A 21,523-nucleotide genomic window follows, 5' to 3' on the forward strand; every position below is an offset into this window, starting at 1 on the left:
GGGAGGGTTACGAGGGATGCAAAGCCCCATTACATCACGCAGGTAGAAGAGTGAAACAGCTTGAAAAGAATAAAAATAAAATATACTTAAAAAAAAGAAGAAACTCACAAATTTATGTAATCCAATATTATGTTTAAGAAAATATTGTCACAACGAATATTTATGACTTGAAAAAAAAGGCTACAAGGGCAACTTATGTCGAAAGACATAAAAATACACCTCAAGATGTGTATTATCTTCAATTTTTTTTATGGAGGGGGGTGGTGGAGCCTGTTGTGTATCATCTTTTTAACTGGAATATTTCATATAGAAAGTTAACATCAATAATTAAATACTTACTTACAAAACACTTTCGATTCAAGAAACCACACACATTTATTTGTAAATTCGTTCACTTGATCTTTGTGGAATTCATAACCTCTCCAGAAACTTCCATTTATTTAGTGTAGAGACCCTTGTGCCTGGTAGTCCTCGAATGATTCTGCATTGGCCTCTTAGTGATTGTTTTCTTTTATTTTCTCGTTGAGCAATTGTAGTCCTAAATCAATTTGTATGAGCTTGATTCTGTAAAAATGATCCGTTATTTTTCCTTTTTTTTTCAATGATTCTGGCCTATGCTGAAACTATAATTTTTTTTTAAAGAACATAGTTAAGCAACATTACTGAATGTTGCTTGTATAAGCAATGCCACATAACTTACTCCAATGGTATCTGAAAAAAAAAAAAAACTTACTCCAATTGTAACTAAGCACTGATTCTTAATTTTAAGCAACTGAGATTAGCAGTGCTGTTGGAGTTGTTCTAAAGAACAACTCCGATGTATAGTTGTTTATCTTAATTATGTAGGTCTAAAATGTCACAAAAGTTTAAGCTCTTGCTCATTTTACTTCCTGGTTCTGTTAATTGATGCAGAGGAAAATTTTCAATGCAGGCAGTTTTTATCTTTCCAAAGCCATCTTTGTACATTCATCAAATTTCATGTTTTTTACGCCTTTGATATAATCAACATTACCTTCAAACATTTTCCATCCCGACAACCTCAAGCCACTACATTCTGACAAGACAACACAAGAATATGAAAAGTTCTAGATACTCTCTTCATGTCAACCATAATAACGAGATTTAAATCTATTTTTGAACCCACCATTTGTCCATTTCCCGTTAAATTTTTTTGGCAGTGTGCATGTTTTTTTTATGGGATAAAATTTAGGTGAGTTGGATTTCTCACCAGGGTCAAGGCATGCCTCAAGGCTCACAGACGGTTTATACGTAAAGATAGTCTACCAACAAAGTTCTCACATTGACATCGGAGAACCCATGTCCTTGTGGAATATGGATTGATCCTTACCAACTGGATTTACTTTTGTTGGTGAGTGTGTGTTTTTGACAGATAGTAAAAACATTGTAACTTTCTTCCACTGTTCTGCCATATCTTATTGGTCGTATAAAATAAATGACCGGTTTTGAAAACTTCAGAAATGAATAGCATTGTAATTAATTAACGTATTAATGTACTAGACCGTTTTATGTGATTAATTAGTAGAAATAATGGTGTATAATCCCAATGTGCAACTGATAAAAACCAAATCTTCAATTATTTGGCCATTCAATTGAAATTAATACAATTCTCTTTAAATTAGAAAATTGATCAGTCGTTTTCAACGTTTCTTCTAATTTGATGCCTGCAAAAGATGGCTCAAGAAAATGCTGCATGCAACAACGCAAGCAGTGCCCCTGACAACAACTCTGGGGGTGGCGCCAAAAAAGTGGAGGAGGTGAAGCCACATGCTGTGCAAGAGCAATTACCTGGAGTTCAATATTGCATCAAGAGTCCTCCTCCATGGCGTTCGTACACTGTTCTTTACTTATAATAATAGTAATGATGATAATGTGAATTATTATTGATTCTAAATTTAGTAATTTGTTGAAATTTAGAACACAAATGCTAACATATCATTACAATGTTAATGTGTTTATGTATCATGCGTTACTAGTTAATTACATGTTGTAGCTTGTGTGACAAGGATTCCAAGTTTGTTCAGGAAATTTTGATATGTCACATTTTGCTTTTGGAAGATCTGAAAGGAAGAATTTTTATTAAAATAATACAGACCAGAGAGACTATATGATTAATTGAATGTTTCATCATGATGCAGGAGAAGCACTGCTATTGGGGTTTCAGCATTACCTTCTGACTCTTGGCATTACCGTTCTGATTCCTACTATACTTGTTCCTCAAATGGGTGGAGGAAATGTAAGCACTTTTTCCAGTTTTTGTTTGCTTTTGAGGTTTTAAATGTTATAAATAGAAACTAAATGCTTTGATTCAATGTAGGCTGAGAAGGCTAGAGTGATTCAGACACTTATGTTTGTTTCTGGAATAAGCACATTTCTTCAATCTTTATTCGGAACTCGACTTCCAATTGTAGTTGTTGGTTCATACACTTACATAATACCTATAATGTCTATTATTCAAGCCAGCAGATATAATTCATACACAGATCCCTATGAGGTCAATGGAACTATTTTTGCTTCATATCTTTTCGCTACATGTTAGAGAACATTTCATTTTCTGTTTGTGATATTTGCTGACGTAGCCCATAATATGCTTGACTTTTCTAGAGGTTTACTCAGATAATGAGAGGGATTCAAGGTGCCTTGATCATAACTTCATGTTTCCAGATGACTTTGGGATTTTTCGGTTTATGGAGGAATGCTGTTAGGTTGGTTTGATTTTCATGGCTTGTTTCATCAGCTGATAAACTTCTTCAATAACTATTTTATCTTCTTAACTACTTAAATTGTCTCAGGTTTCTTAGTCCACTCTGTGTAGCCCCTTATGTAACTTTCACTGGACTCGGTCTCTATCGTCTTGGTTTCCCCATGGTATTTGTGATTCCTAGTTCCATATGTTCCATTCAGTTAGCTTTCTGCAAGTTTTGAATTGACAACAGCTTTATATCCCCCCTTCTTGATCGTTGCAGTTGGCAAAATGTGTTGAAGTTGGGCTACCGGCACTAATTATCTTTATTTTCATCTCGCAGGCAAGTAATTAGCCTTGTAATAGTTGTAGCTCTGGTTGCATTATTCTTCTTGATCTTGGTGGGCCAACCAATCAAAGATTTGTATACATATTTACCAATAAGAACAATTTGGTGCAAGTGCTAGGCAATTAGGCCTATTTTTTGGTAGAAGTTGCTAAGGCCCTGTTTGGATATATAAGCTTTTCCACAAGAAAGAAAAATGAAATAAGCTGATTTTAACTCCTGTATAAACTAATTTTAACATATGGGAGAAATCTATTTCATTTTTTCTTCATGTTTTTTTTGTCTGTAAGTGCTTACGAAAAAGTTCATCTGAACAGCTCTAATACATCTATCAAATGAAGTAGACTAGCAGAGTTGTTGTGTGATGATATATTAAATTTATAGAAAGAATTTAAAAAATGTAAAATAGGACAGTAATAAATTTAAGCCAATTTGATTTTTCTTCTTTAACTTTTGTGCAAGTGTTTGATGGTGTTCTATGCTTCTGCAGTATCTTAATCGTTATATTGGCACCAAGAAGCCTATATTTGACCGGTATTCAGTGCTATTCACTGTTTCAAGTGCATGGTTATTTGCACTGTTTCTAACTTCATGCACTCTGTATAACCACAAGCCAGAAAGTACACAGAATAGTTGCCGCACTGATCGTGCTGGACTTATGAGTGCCGCTCCATGGTAAGATTAACTCAACACTGGTTTTTTTCTCAATTAATGATCTATCATTTTAATGCTTTTAAAGGTTAACATGATTCTCTGTTGTAAGGAAAATTGTAGAAAGTTTGAGATTAAGAAATGTGAAGATAGGGCCACATGAACAACAAATGTGTTGTATGTATGTATGTATGAAAATTTAGTTGTGCAAAAATGCTTAATGATTTTGCCTATAGCAAGAATTTCTAGGAACATTTGGACGATTTCATTTCCAAACAGTGGATTTCAAGTAGTGTTCGATCGATTTCATATTTAATCAATATTCAATTGATTGATCTGAGGTTATGAATTGTTCATATAACATAACCTTACGAGTCCTACTACCACTCTTGCTCTTTTTTTATTTGTTCTACATCTACATGTATATAAGCCTTTAGGGGTTTAAGCAGATGGGCTTAAAGTTCACCATTTACGCAGGGTGTATTTTCCTCGCTTCTTCCCATGGGGGTCTCCTACTTTCAATGCTGGGGAGGCTTTTGCTATGATGGCTGCTTCTTTTGTTTCTCTTTTTGAGGTAGGCCTTACACTATACCTCTTAATAGAATCCCATGTCTCTCAATCATAATGAAACTGCAGTAACTAGTCAATAGTTTTTCTTAAAGAAAACCATGTAAAACTGAAAAATCAGTTAGATATTCATCTTGTGCTCACTATTTGTTTGCCTTGAAACATAACATTTTTGGATATACATTTATATGCAGTATACTGGTACATGTTATGCCGTGGCAAGATATGGAAGTGCCACACCAGTGCCACCATCTGTTATCAGCCGTGGAGCTGGATGGATGGTAGGATTCACCAAACTTTGCAAGTCTCCCTTGACTCTTGTGTACATAAAAGATTGTGAGGCCATTTTACTTGTGTCGTTGTTATTGTGATTTTAGGGAGTAAGTACTTTGCTCAATGGCATGTTTGGTTCTATAACTGGATGTACGGCATCAGTGTAAGTTCAGGCAAATTTTTCCTAGAGGTCTCAATTTTATAGTTGGTTTACATTACAGGGTTGCTATCTTACCTTGGAACTCTCTTTCCCCTGTATTTTTCTGCTTATGCTTTACTTCTATTTCACAGGGAAAATGCAGGTTTGTTGGCATTGACAAAAGCAGGAAGCCGAAGAGTCGTCCAAATATCATCTGGTTTTATGATTTTCTTCTCTATATTTGGTATGGTAGACCAATATGATCTTATACTATTCATAATATCAGTGTCTTGGTAGTATTCTAGTGTTGGAGATCCTACATAGAGTTGTAATATGCCCAACAATAGTGGTATACGAGAAAGGTGTAACTTTCACCTTGAGTTAGATTTTAGGGTTAAGTTAGTCTCTCTAATATGATAAGATGAGAAACTAATGTTGATGAACCAATGATTTTCTTTCTTGCATTTTTGGCCAATGATTAAAAACTATTGTTGATTTCACCTATGCCAAGTGGTGTTGTGTGATGTATATAGCCGATCTCACTTAATGAGATAAAATTTTGTTGTTGATTAGAAACTATTGTTCATGAACCACTGTAGGCTGTAAATACTCTATACTATTTATAATTTCAGAGTCTTGGTAGTATATAGTTTTGGAGATCCAACATGGAACAGTGATATGGCCAAAAATAGTTTATATGGGTAGATCCAACATGGAACAGTGATATGGCCAAAAATAGTTTGTCTAATATGATAGGATAAGAAACTATTTTCATGAACAAATGAATTTCTTTTCTTTTATTAATAAATTAAATTCAAGTATCGATCTTCTTATGCTTCCCTTGCTTTGTTATTCTATTTATTAAATGACATGATATCTCATGCTGTATGCTTGTTATTTTTTCTTCAACCAGGCAAATTTGGAGCATTTTTTGCTTCAGTACCTATGCCAATTATAGCAGCATTATATTGTGTGTTATTCGGCTATGTGTGTAAGTTCCCTCTAATTAATAGTCTTTGTGTTTGCATATAGATAGGACTTAACAGTGTTGGTTACTATTTTGGGATGTGTAGCTTCTGCGGGTCTTGGTTTTCTCCAATTCTGTAACCTCAACAATTTCAGAACCAAATTTGTGTTGGGCTTCTCATTCTTCCTAGGCCTCTCCATACCACAATATTTCACAGAATATTATCATGTGAAGCAACATCATGGAGTTCCTAGATGGGTGAGATATCTTTAACCAAAACTATCATTGAAATTTCGTGGTTAGTCGTGATTATTCATTTTGATCTATACACTAGCACAATCTTCATTCTAGTAGTCCTACACATTTTTTAATCCGTTTTAGTTCCTACAATTTTGGATGATAGGGACTAGAACAGACTAAAATATGTATGTATGAGAACCAAAACCGACTAATAAGGAAATTTGTATGGACTGAAACGTAAAAATTGTACAAGTATAAGAACCGAATGAATAATTAAAACAAATTTCATTTATGCCATGTGACATACTTCCCACTTCCTTAGTGAGTGATTAATAATATTGATTTCATTATTTGAATGAGTGTGCAGTTCAATGATGTTGTGACTGTGATCTTCATGTCCCACACAACAGTTGCTGCCTTGGTTGCTTTCGTTTTGGATGTCACACTGTCCCGTGAAGATGATGCGGCACGTAAAGCCATCGGTTTGCAGTGGTGGGAAAGGTTCAGCTTGTACAGCTCATGTGTTAAGAATGATGAATTCTATTCTTTACCGTGCAAACTTGATAAGTTTTTTCCACCCATTTAAGGCAGACACCACCTTATAATATGTTTTGCTATTGGCTATTCTATTTCCGTGATTAATGCAATTGTGGTTCCTCACTTTTTCTTTATATTCAATTTTATTGTCACAAGGTTTCCACGTGGATTCTTATAATGTGGTTTCACAGTGATGATATGTTTGGAGCTAATGGAATCAAAGAAGTAAAAGCCACTTAATATTTTTGCATTTGTTAGTATAGCAAATGAAGGCTATATATGGGGCAATTGGTATGCAAGGTTCAATTGCTATTAACTCGACTTATTTATGATGCTTTGCTTCATGCTCTAACATTTGGTGGTTTTGTACATTTTATTTTTAATTTCGTTGAAGATATTTAGGTTAAATTAATTTTTTAATTCTTTATTTATTTTTAAGATTTAATTTATTCCTTTAACTTAAATGGTCAGAAATCATATTTTGTGATGAATCAAAATCGTCACTAAATCATTTTAAGCCGTCATATTTTTTTAAAAAAAATTGACTTTAAATTTAAAGGATTAAATTGAAGAAAAAAAGACTAAAGAATCATATTAAATAAATTTTAAAAATTAAAGGATCAAATTAAATAAAAAAATTAGAAAATCAAATTAAATCTAAATAAAAAATTAGAATAAAAAACTAATTTAACCTTTTATTTATTTTAGTAGTATTCTGAATCTGTTTGTCATCTTAACCGAAGCAAAATTCGTTCCTGCAAAATGAATTAAAAAATTTCAAGATACTGGCCCAAGTTGCCTACAAGATACAAATTACAATAGACCTTTAGTACGTGTGCTTTTAAAACTATTCATTCATTTGAACTGTCTAGGAGAATCGTTTCCAAGAATGAAGTTGTTTGTAGTAATTGATTTTATATTTAAATTAATTATTTTACAGTAAAATTATAAATATAAATAAGTAAAAGACAATGGTAATTAATGATAATAATAATGACGACACTAGTAAATAGTAATAGTAACAAACAAATATGATAATGGTAGAATGCGTTTATTAAAAATAAATTGAGGGAAAATCTAAAAATCTAACCCTTAAACTATGATAATTTTTGGAAATAGAATTAAAAATTAATTCATTTAGATCCATTTCTTTTTTTGGTAAGGGGACATAGCATTTGAGTTCCATTTCAATAGAACATGTTCTATTTTAAAATTTGCCTTTTAAAACTCAAAATCTAAAAATCCACAAACACCTTGAAAATAAGAAATGTTGTAGATTTGTAAACACGACTTCCTTTCTTACCCGAATACACATACAGCTAAAATTTGAAGGTTGACTTTTCAAAGACTAAAGACCAAACATATGTGACAAAATTTACGCAGTTTTATTTTGTTGTTCTAATGAAAATTGAGTTTATCTCAACAATTCATGTAATAAAATATTAGTATAGCTTAATAAAAAATTGTATTAAAGATAAACATAATTTAAGTGACGAGGGGGATTGTTTTATGATTGGGAATTTTCGTTTATGCGAGAAGGGGGGGTTGTTTTATGCACTGCTGTTTTATAAAGGGTGTTGCATGTACTTTGTACTTTTGGGTGATAACAAATAAGGCACGTGTGGTGCTTTATTTGATTTGAACTACTTATGTCTTAATAAAATTGTTTTGGTCTTTCAAAAAAAAAAAAAAGAGATAAACATAATTTAAATGAAGTGTAATTATTTTGTTTATTGGTTAAAAGAAAATTTAGATAAATTAAGTTTTAAGATATCACAAACATCAAAGATAAACTTCAAAATTCAAACAATACTCACATATATAGATACATATAGATTATGTGTCAATAAGATCTAAAAAAAATATAAAATGAGTTAAATGATAAAAAGAGAAGTATAAGAGAAGAATGTCACATATTCGATTTATTCTATTCATAAAATTAATATTTTAACAACTAATAGATAAAAAAATTATATCAAAAAGAAAATTCTAACTTACATCCTTATAATATATGAACTCAATCTTCATCATATGGATTAATTGTAACAAGTGAAATTCTATGATACTAAAAATTCTATAATAAAGCCTTTATATCAATAGTGAGAATTCAACTTTCATTCTTATAAAATATAAATCTAATTCTTACCATATGTACAGATTATAACATGTAAGGTGAAATTGTATAAGGCCATAAATATACAGGAAAGTAGTGCGTGGAATGGTGATAACCAGTCACACAAGTACAAGTATCTTGTGATGATGGGAAAGAAGTCTCATCAGCAGATCATAACTAGGGATTATAGGGTGATACGATCACATCTGGCCTTAATATATGTTGCTGACATGCAATATAATGTAATGTAATGCAACACTGTGTGAGAGATTGAAACATTGGCTACAGAATATCACCCGAAAAACATGGCCAGTGGTAACTGGATCTTCGCTTTCCTTTCTGAATCATACGCAGCTACAGCTAGTGCTCTTCGTTCTGTTGCTATTGCCTCTCTCTCTCTCACACACACTCACTTACAGCTACTTGTGTTCTGCCTCCATCATTCATGTACATATTCAACTAATTTTTAACACTATTATTATGAACACCCATGCATTCGTGGTTACAATTTCATTTTAAAAGAATGGTTTTGGAATTTCAAGTTCTCCCTTAGCTGTTATTTCATTTTCAAAATAATGTAACCTTTTTCCTATGGTCTTATAAATGATAATTTGAAACCTCTTTTCATGCCATAAGTGGCCCTTCGAACCGAAAAATATTTACTTCTTGTTGTTGAGTGGTTTTTTCGGCACTTTAATTTTTATATATACCTATACAATGAGGCTTTTTATGTATAGGATTTGAATTTTTACGCTTTAATAGTGTAAAGACATGTTATAGAATCTACCTACAATGCACTTACAGTTTAAATGTATTTATACGGTTATCTAATACTTTTATGTATAATAAAAACTGCTAATTTTAAGAATATTATTTAAAAATATAATTATATCCATAATGAATTATATATAATTGATTGACTGTGTAGAATTTGTTTATACTCACATGGTATTAAAATTAAACTAGGTTTTGTAATTAATTATCTAATTATTGGTTGACTCATTATTTAATTAGTTCGACATCTCAATTTTTTTTAATCAAAAGAGGATGCATGGCTGTTGCAAAGGAAAAGGAATTGTGTAATAAGTACCAATTAGGTTTACATCACTTAAACGGAATTCAGCAACCAACAAGCCAAGAAATTATTAAACCAAAAAAGAGATCAACAAAAGCCACGGAGAGACATAAACCAAACTCATGAGAGAACAAACTATTTACACCTTTCGTTTTCTGTTTGGTACTTCTGATACCCAATAATATACATTTGAATTTTGCCGATTAAAAAAAGGAGTAGGAAGAAGAGAGGGAAAATGTTTTGATAGGAATTAAAAAAATATAAAGATACTTGTATAAAAAAAACTAAAACATAAAAATTGTATAAATATATGAACTAAAACATAAAAATTGTATAAATATAAGGAGTAAAACAAAAATAATAACATAAGCGTAGACATGCCAACGCTATGTTAGGGGCACCATGTTATTTCATAGTTAACGATATTAAATGATATTCGACAGCAAAAATTAAAACATAGAGATTTTGCTTTGTATATAGACTAAAATATGTAGTTTTAATTATAGAAACTAAAATGTATAGATTATATTGGTATAGAAATCAAATAAATAATTAAACATTTTTTATACATTGTCATTCAATTTTACATTACTATATTATTTGATAAGTTTGACTATGTTCTAAAACATGAGATATATTAATAGTGACCAATTCACCAAGCACTCGATGATGGTTAGAAACTATTTAAACCAAGAATACAGGACTAAATAATGACTAACCTATTAATTTTGTATGCCACTTTTAAAAGGCTAAGCATATCAGCAACACCCTAGCAAATGCACTCTACTATGTTTTCATGCAAAATTTCTTTATTTTTAATGGATAATAGTCGGTAATATTGTTATATTTGCTATGTCATTTATAAATATTTATGAAGATTACTTTTACTGGAAAAATATATTATTAATTAGGAGACATAACTTTTATGAAAAAGTGCTTTAATTTGCACCATATATAGCACTTCTCACTTATATTTGCAACAGAATGTGAATATTAACATATTTTTATGGTATTCTCTTATATAAGTAGTCGTTGGTTGACACCTGAGAGAAACATCTATTCCCCTTTCTATTGACACTTGACACCCACGGCTTCTTTTTTTTTTATGCATTCACCCATATAGCCACTGCCACACAACAATTTGAATTTTTTGTTGTCTCTGAATGTGATGTTTTCACAACAAAAAATAATTTGGTGTTTTGTTTTTTTATTTTAATGACAAAATTTTATTTTATTAAAACTAATTCTGACATATAATAAATCAATGGGACGTTGTCATAGTAGCACAAATAAATTCCTGAAATTAAAATGATCACTATTTTTTAGTATATAATATGTACAACTTACTATCAAAATAGTTCATAACAAAGTTAACCACTGATACTAACGAGACTATCAAATTTCAATTTTAAGAATTTATTTGATATTTTTTTAATTCCAAATATTATTATGACATTTTCTCACAATTTTAGCGATTAGAATGAGAGTCTAGTATTAATTATCACACACACACAAAAAATTACCCTCACAAATTACCATTTCCAAAAATCTTTTTATTAGAAATGCTTTTTATTGCCTTGTACCAAATATAAACATTTATTTTCATGTTATTTTTCTAGGAATAATAAAATATTTCCCACAATACCCAAAGCCAACAAAAACATTCACGTGAAGAACACCAAGCGCATGAATTAATTAGTATAAGATTATTTCAAATTTAACTAAAAAATTTAAATTTAAGTATATAATTATATTAAATATTAAAAAAATTATCATTTATAATGATTTTACCTCACTTGAGTAGTATTACATCTCTGAGTGATGGATACCGTGGTCAATAAAAAAAATAAACTCATGTGAAGGGCCTTATAGTTGCGTTAGATCCTACATGTTCTTCTGGAGTTAGAGCAACATCAAATCATGTTATTTGGCTAAAAAAAAGTTTCAGTTTATTTGGTACAACATCAAAACAAAGCTATATATATTGACTATTCTGATCACGAGGGATAATAACAAGTTAATTATTATTATTATCATCATAATTAATTACTCAGCGTGAAGTAATAGCTTAACTAAATATATACCTAGGTCACACCTCTGCCTAGCTATATATAGCAATCATCATTGCTTAGAGTTTACGCATTTTTTTTTAAAAAAAAATTATAGGTTTTCCGGAAGGAGCTCATAGTCTGGCATGATACATTTCTTACATATATAACACTTCTTCGATGTCTAAAATCTCTAAAACTCGTTGTATTTTATAAATATGATACACTTACACCCAACCAAAACCCTTCTATTTTATGTATATTACACAATTAAAAATCTCTGGGCAACAGTACAAATTTGAAATCGTTAATATATAAACGATACAAATTTTTAGATAATATTAAAATAATAGAAGAAAATAAATCATAATAAATATTATTTCTAACAAGGATTATTTAAAAATTATTGTAATAATTGAATAAAAATTTAATCGTGTGAATTATTAATAAATAAATCAATAAAAATATGATCTTATTTTTTATTATTTAATTCTTAAAAATGATTTTAAAAATATCTTATTCTATCTTAATTATAAATAATTCGTGTGATTATGTTTTAATAAAAATTTATATAATTGAAAAAAAATATGAAATAATAATTTATTTTTTGAGATAATATTGTAAAGTTATTCTAAAACTTTTGCCACACTTAGGCGGATTTGGCGGGAAATAAGTTTTTTATACTCAACAAACATGATTGAATGGAAAAGTTAATTCTTGATGGTCATGATTCCCGATAATGTATAAGATACATTTGTTTAGTTTTAATATGTTTCTCGTTAAAGATTCATATAAAATATATAATCAAAAAAGAAAAGTTGAATTCTTCTTCTCTTCTCTTCTTCTCTTCTTTCCTTTCTTTGAGAATGTTTTTATGGGAAAGTAATCTAAAATTGATTTTTGGGAATCATAATTTCCTTTCAATCTTTTTTTTTATTAATTTGTATATCAAACATGAAAATTATAGTTTATCACTTTAAAGTAAAAACTTTCTGTCTATCAAACACCTCCTAAGAATTAATGATTTTAATTTTTTTTTACTGTAATAAAGGAATTTAATTGTACTGTATTTATAAATTAACAAGAAAGAGTTTTGTTTAGTTTTCAATAAATCAAGAGTGTTTGTACAATAAGAAATAATTTATAATAAAGATATGTTTGCGTATTTTAGGGTTGATGTACTATTGATCTCTTGATTATAATAAAAATTTAATTGAATCTCTGAATTATTAAAAGTTTCTTAATTATTAAAAATACTATAATATACCCTTTACATGTTAGATATATTGACAGAACCATGCATTGACAGAACCATATATTCTAGGATGGACCTGACGTTGTCTTCTTTTATTACAAAGATGAGTAAGGTTTAACTGTCGTAATCGTTGTCTGTATACAATTACACCCGACGTAGAACTACGATTTTAACCGACATAGATTCTTTGTTGTCTAGCAGTGCGATCGTCAATATAATCAACGTAAAATAAGAACGTTTTGTAATTGATGTAAGAAGATATCTTTATTAAGATTTGTAGCTTATGTAAATATATATTTTTACGTTATCAATACAACGGACATAAAAAGATAATTTTACATTGATGGTTAATACAATTTATGTAAGAAAAATATTTATAGAACATTCATCAAATAAACTAACGGAGCTTACGAAAATGACACAATTGTGATGTTTTTAATAACTGAGAAATTTAATTGAATTTTTAATTATAATTAAGGGAACAATTATATTATAATTAAGTCTATATTTTATAATAGAAAAAAAATGGATTCGAGTGTAGCATGTTTAAAAATAGGAGGGGATTTGGGTAGATTTTAGTGATAGAAGTTATTTTGTTTAATAAATATGAAATAGAAGGAAAATTAGAACAATTTTCTCATATATTTATGATGGCATTCGTTTTATTCCAACTTAAGATGGCCGGATAGTATCATATATATATATATATATATATATATATATATATATATATATATATATGAGGTATTTAAATATTATTAGAATTCATGGTTTAGAAGAGAGAAAATAGAAAAAAAAATAATAAGACTAAAAGATGGATTTTACTCAAAATGAAAAAATCAGTTTACATGAATGCATTGTGAGTTACAGAGCCAATTCTAATAATATTAATATTCTATATCTCTAATAAATATAATGTTAAAAAGTTTATGTACAACTTATTCAGCAAACGAAAAGATATAGAGTATGTTAAACCGTAAGATTCTATAGTTTTTATTATTCAGAGTTATTATACAATGAAAATGTGTATAAAATGTAAATATCATCACTAAATTACACGGATATTTTTTTAGAAAATATATATAAGGAGAGTTAGTATAAGATATCATATGCGATTATATATATATATATATCATGTGCAATCTTAAAAACAAAATTCAAGATCTCAATGTAATTTACTCAAATATCGTTGTTACAATTTCATCTAGCGTTAAATCTTTTAGACCATAGTAAAAACCTGAAGAAAAAAAAAATCATTTACACCATTGTAATAAAAAAAGAAAAAAACAATCATTCACATCATTAGGGTGGTTCGTGGTCCTGAGCTAGCTGACAAGTGCGTGTGCGAGTTTACCGCTTTGAGAGAGTTGGTTGGCATTTTACCATCACCACTATGAAGCTTCAGAATTCACATTGACTCAACTTTTGTTTTTGAAGGACAAATTGAAGAAGAACTAGTGAGTTTTAACTTTTAAATTATGTCAACGTCTGCTGCATACACTAGTCACTCTCACTCACTCAGTCACTCTTGATTTATATGAACCACTACATTAATTTCCATGCTTCATAATAGCTTTCTCATTCATTAATTAATACCATTCCACTTAGTAAATAATAATTGAGCTAATTAGCCACATGTTGTAGACTTATTAACCCTTTTGGGCCATGCATACAATGTGGAATTCTTAACCATCCAACACTTAGTAGATAATAATTGAGTCAATTATCCACATATTGTAGACTTATTATTCCCTTTTGGGCGATACATATATAAAATTTAGAATTCTTCATAACCTTCCAAGTTACAACACCACCTTATGACCCTCTTGTATAGATAGGTAGAAATTAGACCTTAAGATTATTTGACTTTGATCACCTGTGATATGTAGTGTAGCATGGATGGGGTTTGAAAGAGAAAGAAAGTTGCATAGTAGAAAAAAAGGGTGCATGCAAGACTTTGAATTTCTAGTCGATCGGTGGTTAGGCACTGTTGCAATAAGCAATTTTTGACTTTGCCGTATGAAAGGGGACTAAAGTTACAAAAACTTTGTGCTGCTGGAAAATCCCCCATACTCGCACAGTGATATAGTAGTATCTGCTAGTTGCATAATAACAAATGAAAAGGTCTATGAGATACTTTCTGTCATGGGTATTATTTTAGTGTCTTTTTCTTTCTTTTTCAATTTCTCTATCTTTTAGTTGATAGTCTATATAGCAGTAGAAGGAACGTATATGAGTCCACAGCACATGATGATTTGAACTGCTCATCTGCGTGGATGAGTTTTGATTGGTTTATGTCTTTTTCTTTAGAAGCATCTTTTATCATCATGTTTTTATTTATTTATTTATGAATCTCTTATAAAAAAAATATTAAATAGTTCTTTCTATATTTATTTTTAGTTCATCTAAATATTTAGTATTCTATTTTTAGAGACCTAATAAGATATTGGTAATATTTAAGAAGATCATATGAAAAACTTGTAACATTTTTTAAAGACTAAATCACAAATCTATAATAGATGACTCCTTCAACAAAAAAATAGAAGACGAAAACTACAAAGGGTAAAGATAAATGTTTTATAAAAACTTCATTTAAAAAAAAGAATCAAATGAAAAAAATACATTTTTATAGATAAAAACTGAATTAAACCTCACTATAATATCGTTATATTATATTTTTATAGTGAACACAGGTTTTTTTTTTTTTAAAAAAAAAATATGTTCTTTGAATGCAACCAAGAGTACTGTTTTTCATCTATATTTTTTCCATTTGAACAGATTTGGTTAAATTATATATTTTGTTGTTTATATATGTGCACTCCTTAAGGAGAATTAGGAGGATTAATGAGAATATCTCACCATATTTAGAAGAACTAAATAAAAAATTCTTAAAGTATAAAGACTAAAAGGAAAATTTATAATATTTGGAGAAATTAAAAAAATGAAAAATAGAAAAGAACTATTCAGTAAAGAACAATGTTTAATAAGAAACTTATTTGGAAAAAAAATCAAATAAAAAAATATTTTAAAGACCCGAGACTTAATTAAGCCTTACTATCATATTGTCACTTTATTTTCAGATGGAACATGAGATTTTTTTTTCTAAAATAAGTGCTTTGGATGTAACCATACGTGATTTTCATTTATATAATTTTTTTTTCCATTTCAACAAATTAGGTTTAAAATATATTTATGGTATTAATATGTAGACTCATTTTTAATTTGACTGTACAAAAAATCCTTTCAATCTAGTCTAGTACAATTATTTTGGATTTGGTCTTCGTCGTATGTTATTATTATAACACTTTATGCTGGTGTTATGACAACATATTGGAAGGTAGAGAGTAAATTAAAATTAAATATCTTGCATTTTTTAGTTCTTACTTACACATCATACTTATAATTCAGTTCCTACACTATAGTATCTTCATTCCAATCGTACGGTCTCATAATACTAACATACATCTGGGACAAATTATAAATGATTACACATAGTATATGAAATTTATTATTTTATATAACAACATTAAAAAAAAAGTGTTCTCAAATAGACTCCAAAATTATCACAGTTACTTTAATCACTTTAATTAGTATTCTCGAGTTTAAGTTTACAATTATATTAAATATTTAGAATTTTAGTTCAATATCTAAGTATACAATTCTATTAAATATTTAGAAAGTAAATTTTGTAATCTATAACTGCTTTACTTAGTTCAAAAGATATTTGTCGTCTCTAAAAGACATACTCCAAACTTTCAAAACCAAGATATTTACTATAACAAATTCAGTGAAGGCAGAAAAGATAGGCATGATAACACCATTTAGATTTAGAGTGAGATTCTCAGTTTGGTTCTCATCATTATTAGATAAACATTGCTGTCCTAACTCCTAAATTCCATGATTATTTCATTTACATAATAGTGTATGTTTGTTTGTTTATTTAAGATGATGGATTAGACATGAACCTTCTACAGGTAGATCTATGATTGAGATGGATAACCCCAGTGCTTAACAGAGCAGAATGCATTAGAAACCTGCAAAGGGACACATTCTATGAAAAGGGGCGGGACCAATTGGAGTCAGACCAGAATCATATAGTGGCCCTATGATCTTTACATAAAGTCACATTTCATTGTCAATCGACACAAGAAAAAATAAAAAAGATTTAGAGAGGGTTCACCGGCTTCTTGCAATGTGGTAGGGTCAGTGACTACCCTTAATTGATTAATTCTAAATAGTAAATAGGGCATGAAACCAATCTAAGAAAAGCAAGATTTATTCATAATACTATTATCACGTTTCCCATGTCAACCGACGAATTGTTTTTTTTTTTACTGTTCAATGCATTGCATAGTACACAATACATACAATAAGCTACATACATAATATCAGATTCCAAGCCTAATGTTACCCAAATGTGACAATATTTTTCCCCACCCAAATCACAGGTAGAGCAAAGCTCAAGTGGGGCCTAGGTGTGTCGTAAGTACTATATGGATTTTCTACCATTTGGACGAGGTGGGTTTTTGTCACTAGGAGCAAATTGTACCTATGCGGCATTTCTGAATCTGAATTGTACTAGACTCCCTTGCATCCTCATGGTTATCTTTTGTACATTGTCCTCTCAAGGCTTGTGTGGTTCGCTTTCTGCATTAAATTTGACTCCTGCGTAACTTTCAAGTGTATTTATTGAGGAAATTATGAGATATACCACATGGGTAACGTTTTGTATTTGAATAAAAAAAACGGTAACTACTCAATGCGAGTTGATATTAGTGATTAGAGATCTGGATTAAACTTTCATCTTTTTCATGAATGAGTTTGAATTGAGTAATTCTCTCAAAGAAGATCTTTTGACGTTCAAGATTAAAGTTAAGATAGTTGTGACCAACTAGAACTGTTTATTCTTTTTAGGTAAGTCTCTATTGACAGTCCTAACATGTCTTTGGCGTCCTGATAATAATTAAGATGCCTCCTAATCGTACCATATTTATTTACCAAAAGAAAATCATCGACATGAAAAATGGAAAGCACTAGAGAAAACATGGCCAAGTAAAACCTCTTGGGACTAAAGAGAGAAATTAAGCATTAAGGAAAGATAAAACTCAAATAAGTAATTAACTAGCAGTCTTTAATTGTATGCACAAATGCTTCTTACTAGTGTGACATTCAAATCAGGTGGTCATTAGTGGTTTCTTTCAATGAATCGTGGGTCTGTCTAGCTCTATTGAGGAGATTCACATTCGTAGAACTTCTAGTACGAGAGAGCAAACAACTACTCAAAGTAGTCATTTATGTCAAAGTGAATAACCAAACTAAATTAAACAACACTTGAGATGGTTCCACTATTGCAATTATACATATAAAAAAAATTTGAAATTGTAAACCCCCCCCGCCCTTTAACTTTTTAGTGACATGCCCAGTTGCCCAATTTCAGCTGTCAAAGAGGTAAAGAAACCAAAGTAACCCTCACTCACATCACAACTGGTAAACTTCACTGAGTGGTAAATATTGGTTTTTGACATAGTATATGTTGAGCAAAAATGAGAAATAAATGAAGGGAGAAACTATAGTTTGTTGGTTGTTGCAAAGCACAAACAATGTTTGAGGGTGTGGAAGAAAGAAAATAGGGAAAGCCTTAGGAGAGGGAGCAGAGTGCATTTATTGTGGAGTCAACTTGCAAAGCCTTCGTAACCATTAATAGAAACAAAAAGCTAATCATTAAAGTATCATTAGTTGTGACTTGGCCAAATTAAGATTAACTTTTGTCCTGAAAGGACAGCACCATCTTTTTAATGGGAGCATCATGGTAATGTAAATGCAAATGCTGCCATAAATCATACATAATCTCTCCCCTTATCACATTCTCTCACTCTTTCACTAGCAGACAGTCTCGTACACACACACGTTCACAAGGCCAACTGGCAATATTGATTCATTCGCATAAAGATAAAATAAGAAGACGAAAGGATTGTGCAAAAGGACACAACCAGTTTAGAATTCTGGTGCAATCCCCCTCTCTCTTTCTTAGTTTAATGATTTTTCTTTTTCTTTCTTTTCTTTTCTTTTTTATCAATTCTCCTTTTACTCCTTTTCTAACTTATGCTGAGAAGAAGAACTACATAAGAAGGAAGCACAAGGGGTAAGAGACATTGGGAGATAGAGCAAAGTAGCTACCTCTAGCTAGGTCCTCTACCACTATATATGATCTTTCATCTTTCACTTTGATCATATTTTCATATCATACAATACATATTGAGCATCTATAGAAAACACCAACCTTGGTGCCTAGTTAATACTAGAAGAAAGAAATGGATTATCATCATATATCTGCTGCTTCACAATACAGTAGTGCTAGTGAATCAGGCTGGACCCATTATTTGGACCAATCCTCTCTTTCTGAAAATTACTACCAGAGGAGAGGTGGTGTTGTGGAGTGTGAAGGAAAAGGAGCAAGAATGGAGGAGTACTCTGAGGAAGATTTGTCCATGGTCTCTGATGCTTCTTCTGGACCTCCACATTATGATAATGAATGCTATTGTCAGAATTGGTATCCTTGCCTTTCTTCTAAAGCCAAAGAATCCCAAAAGAAGAACAAGAAGGTCAAAGAATATGGCAGAAGTCAACAGCCTTCACCTCTTGATGACACCGCAAGCTCTCCTTTTTTCAACTCTTCCAAGGAGAGTCACAAGGTTAGTGTCACTGACATAATATATGTGTCTATAATTTCTCCTTAGCAGCAAATTTTTTTTTTCTTAAAAAAAATGCTAATGGGTTGGTTCTGTTGTTGTTGTACAGAAGCAAGATAGTTTCTCAGGGAATGGAGCAGTGGAGAGTGCATTGGATTTTTCTCAATGTGTATCTGCAACAAGAATAAAGGTACTCAAGTTCTATTGCCAATTCTTTTATTAAATCATTTCATTCTGCATTATAAGTTATAGCTACAACCAGCCCTTTGAATTGCACAGTTTTTATTGTGTTGAGCTAAATTTGCTGGTCTATGCAGAGAAAGACAAAATTCCAGAAGCACTTTGGTTTCTTAGAGTCTCTTGGTGGAAAACTAGCCTCAGAGGAACAAGGTGAATGAAGATCCATTTGTCTTAAATATTCTGTTTTGTTACTCAAAAAAAAAGAAATAAAGATTTGAAAGGAAATATCTAACAAGTTCTTTGTTACATCACTGATCAGGTGGTTTTGATGAAGGGAAATGAGTTCACTGTTTATTGCTGCATTGCTGTGGAAAGAGAGACCAGAAGAATGGATGTCAAAGGAGAGAAGCTACTCAATGTCTGTCAAAAGGAACTTCTTTTCTTTTTCTTTCTTTCTTTCTTTTTTTCCCCTTTTTCTCTTTTCATTTTTTCCAAAATATTGAAAAAAGAAAAGCTCTTATGTTGTAATTTTACCCTCTCTTTTTTTTTAATCTGCTGCTATGCTACTGCCTATGCTATTGGAAGCAACCTAAGAGAATATAGGAAACTGAATAAGGTTTCTGTCCTCCATTTTCTTTTGTTGTCATTTGTGGCAGGCATCTCTGGTACCTCCCAGGTTTTCTTCTTTGGATACTATCCACAAACTCCTCTTTCTTTCAAATGGTATTTACTATTCATTCTTTTTTTTAACGTCAAATATTAGTTTATTAGTCCTGTTTGAAATGTCAACTAGCTGATTCGAATCCGCCATCTCTTGTTTCTCCTCGCTTCTCCCTTCATCATTCCCCAACCACTTTGTCAATCTTATATCTCCATTCACTACTCATCCTTTTTCACCAGTAATAATAAAGCACAAAACTGTATTAACTAATTTCACCACTCATTCTAGAGAAAAAGGAAAAAGTCATTTCACCATGAAGCATGCATATATCAAATCCAAAGGGCTAGTAGTAATGAGTAGTGACCCACTTGATTTAAGTTCAGCCACTGCCAGCCTAGCTCACAACCACTTTGGGTGGGTAAATGTGGCAAGGTAAGTGAGCTTCACACCCCAAAATGGACACTGTATCCAAATGCAACCAAAAGCCAAGCTTCATTTTCGGGGCAGACCCACCACCTTGTGAAAGCCACCCCCTTGAAATGTGATCCATTCATAACACTCGGTACAATTATTTAATATTTTGTTTTGGTAGGATATCCAACAAAATCTTTTTATTCGTAATTTTTTAAATCCTCAGACTCCAACCAACTGCATGGATCTATTGGAAAAAAATAACACAAATATTTGGAAACGGACAAGCACACCCGATTTTACTAGTCATTTTTGAGTATTATTCAATTAATATTTGTAATTGGAAATTACGGTGTTAGCACACGTTCATTGCCTACGTTGGAAGATGCAAGATTTAGAATGAAAGTGTAACATTGCTTTGCAAGTTATAGACCAAATTAGAAAATGCAAAATGTAAAAAATAAAGTTGGTTTTCGAGTGATCAAAATTAGAGAATAGAAAATAAGAATAGACCAATTGAAATTGTACTTCTTTTTGCGCTTGCTGCAACCTAGACCTATTAATGCCTTACCATGACATTATGAAAAATAGTTTCAGTTATACTAAATTACAACGAATAACAGTCGAGGAAATAACTAGTACGAAATTATCAAAAAACGAGTTTATGAAG

General features: G+C 30.7%; 2 protein-coding genes across 2 annotated transcripts; both read left to right on the forward strand.

Moving 5' to 3' along the window:
• Positions 1–1,691: 1,691 nt before the first annotated feature.
• Positions 1,692–6,470, forward strand: LOC100801755 (putative nucleobase-ascorbate transporter 10). Its single transcript, XM_003545296.3, has 14 exons — positions 1,692–1,845; positions 2,157–2,254; positions 2,336–2,512; positions 2,623–2,723; positions 2,811–2,886; positions 2,985–3,044; positions 3,538–3,722; positions 4,176–4,272; positions 4,460–4,546; positions 4,643–4,701; positions 4,830–4,921; positions 5,591–5,668; positions 5,751–5,902; positions 6,252–6,470. Exons 1-14 carry the CDS (start codon positions 1,692–1,694, stop codon positions 6,468–6,470), a joined length of 1,635 nt encoding a protein of 544 aa, XP_003545344.1.
• Positions 6,471–18,031: 11,561 nt separating this feature from the next.
• Positions 18,032–20,411, forward strand: LOC100802291 (protein SOB FIVE-LIKE 5). Its single transcript, XM_006595932.4, has 5 exons — positions 18,032–18,917; positions 19,026–19,604; positions 19,711–19,791; positions 19,919–19,991; positions 20,101–20,411. The coding sequence occupies exons 2-5, from the start codon at positions 19,224–19,226 to the stop codon at positions 20,121–20,123; spliced, it is 558 nt and encodes a 185-aa protein (XP_006595995.1). The 5' UTR covers positions 18,032–18,917; positions 19,026–19,223; the 3' UTR covers positions 20,124–20,411.
• Positions 20,412–21,523: the final 1,112 nt, after the last annotated feature.

This window comes from Glycine max, chromosome 14, assembly GCF_000004515.6.
Source record: "Glycine max cultivar Williams 82 chromosome 14, Glycine_max_v4.0, whole genome shotgun sequence".
NCBI lineage: Eukaryota > Viridiplantae > Streptophyta > Magnoliopsida > Fabales > Fabaceae > Glycine > Glycine max.

Coding starts and splice junctions, on each gene's coding strand:
- LOC100802291 (XM_006595932.4), top strand. CDS start 19,224: ATGGATTATCATCATATATCTGCTGCTTCACAATACAGTAGTGCTAGT. Junction 19,605..19,710: donor CTTCCAAGGAGAGTCACAAG/GTTAGTGTCACT, acceptor GTTGTTGTACAG/AAGCAAGATAGTTTCTCAGG. Junction 19,992..20,100: donor ACTAGCCTCAGAGGAACAAG/GTGAATGAAGAT, acceptor ATCACTGATCAG/GTGGTTTTGATGAAGGGAAA.
- LOC100801755 (XM_003545296.3), top strand. CDS start 1,692: ATGGCTCAAGAAAATGCTGCATGCAACAACGCAAGCAGTGCCCCTGAC. Junction 5,669..5,750: donor TGTGTTATTCGGCTATGTGT/GTAAGTTCCCTC, acceptor TGGGATGTGTAG/CTTCTGCGGGTCTTGGTTTT. Junction 5,903..6,251: donor ATCATGGAGTTCCTAGATGG/GTGAGATATCTT, acceptor ATGAGTGTGCAG/TTCAATGATGTTGTGACTGT.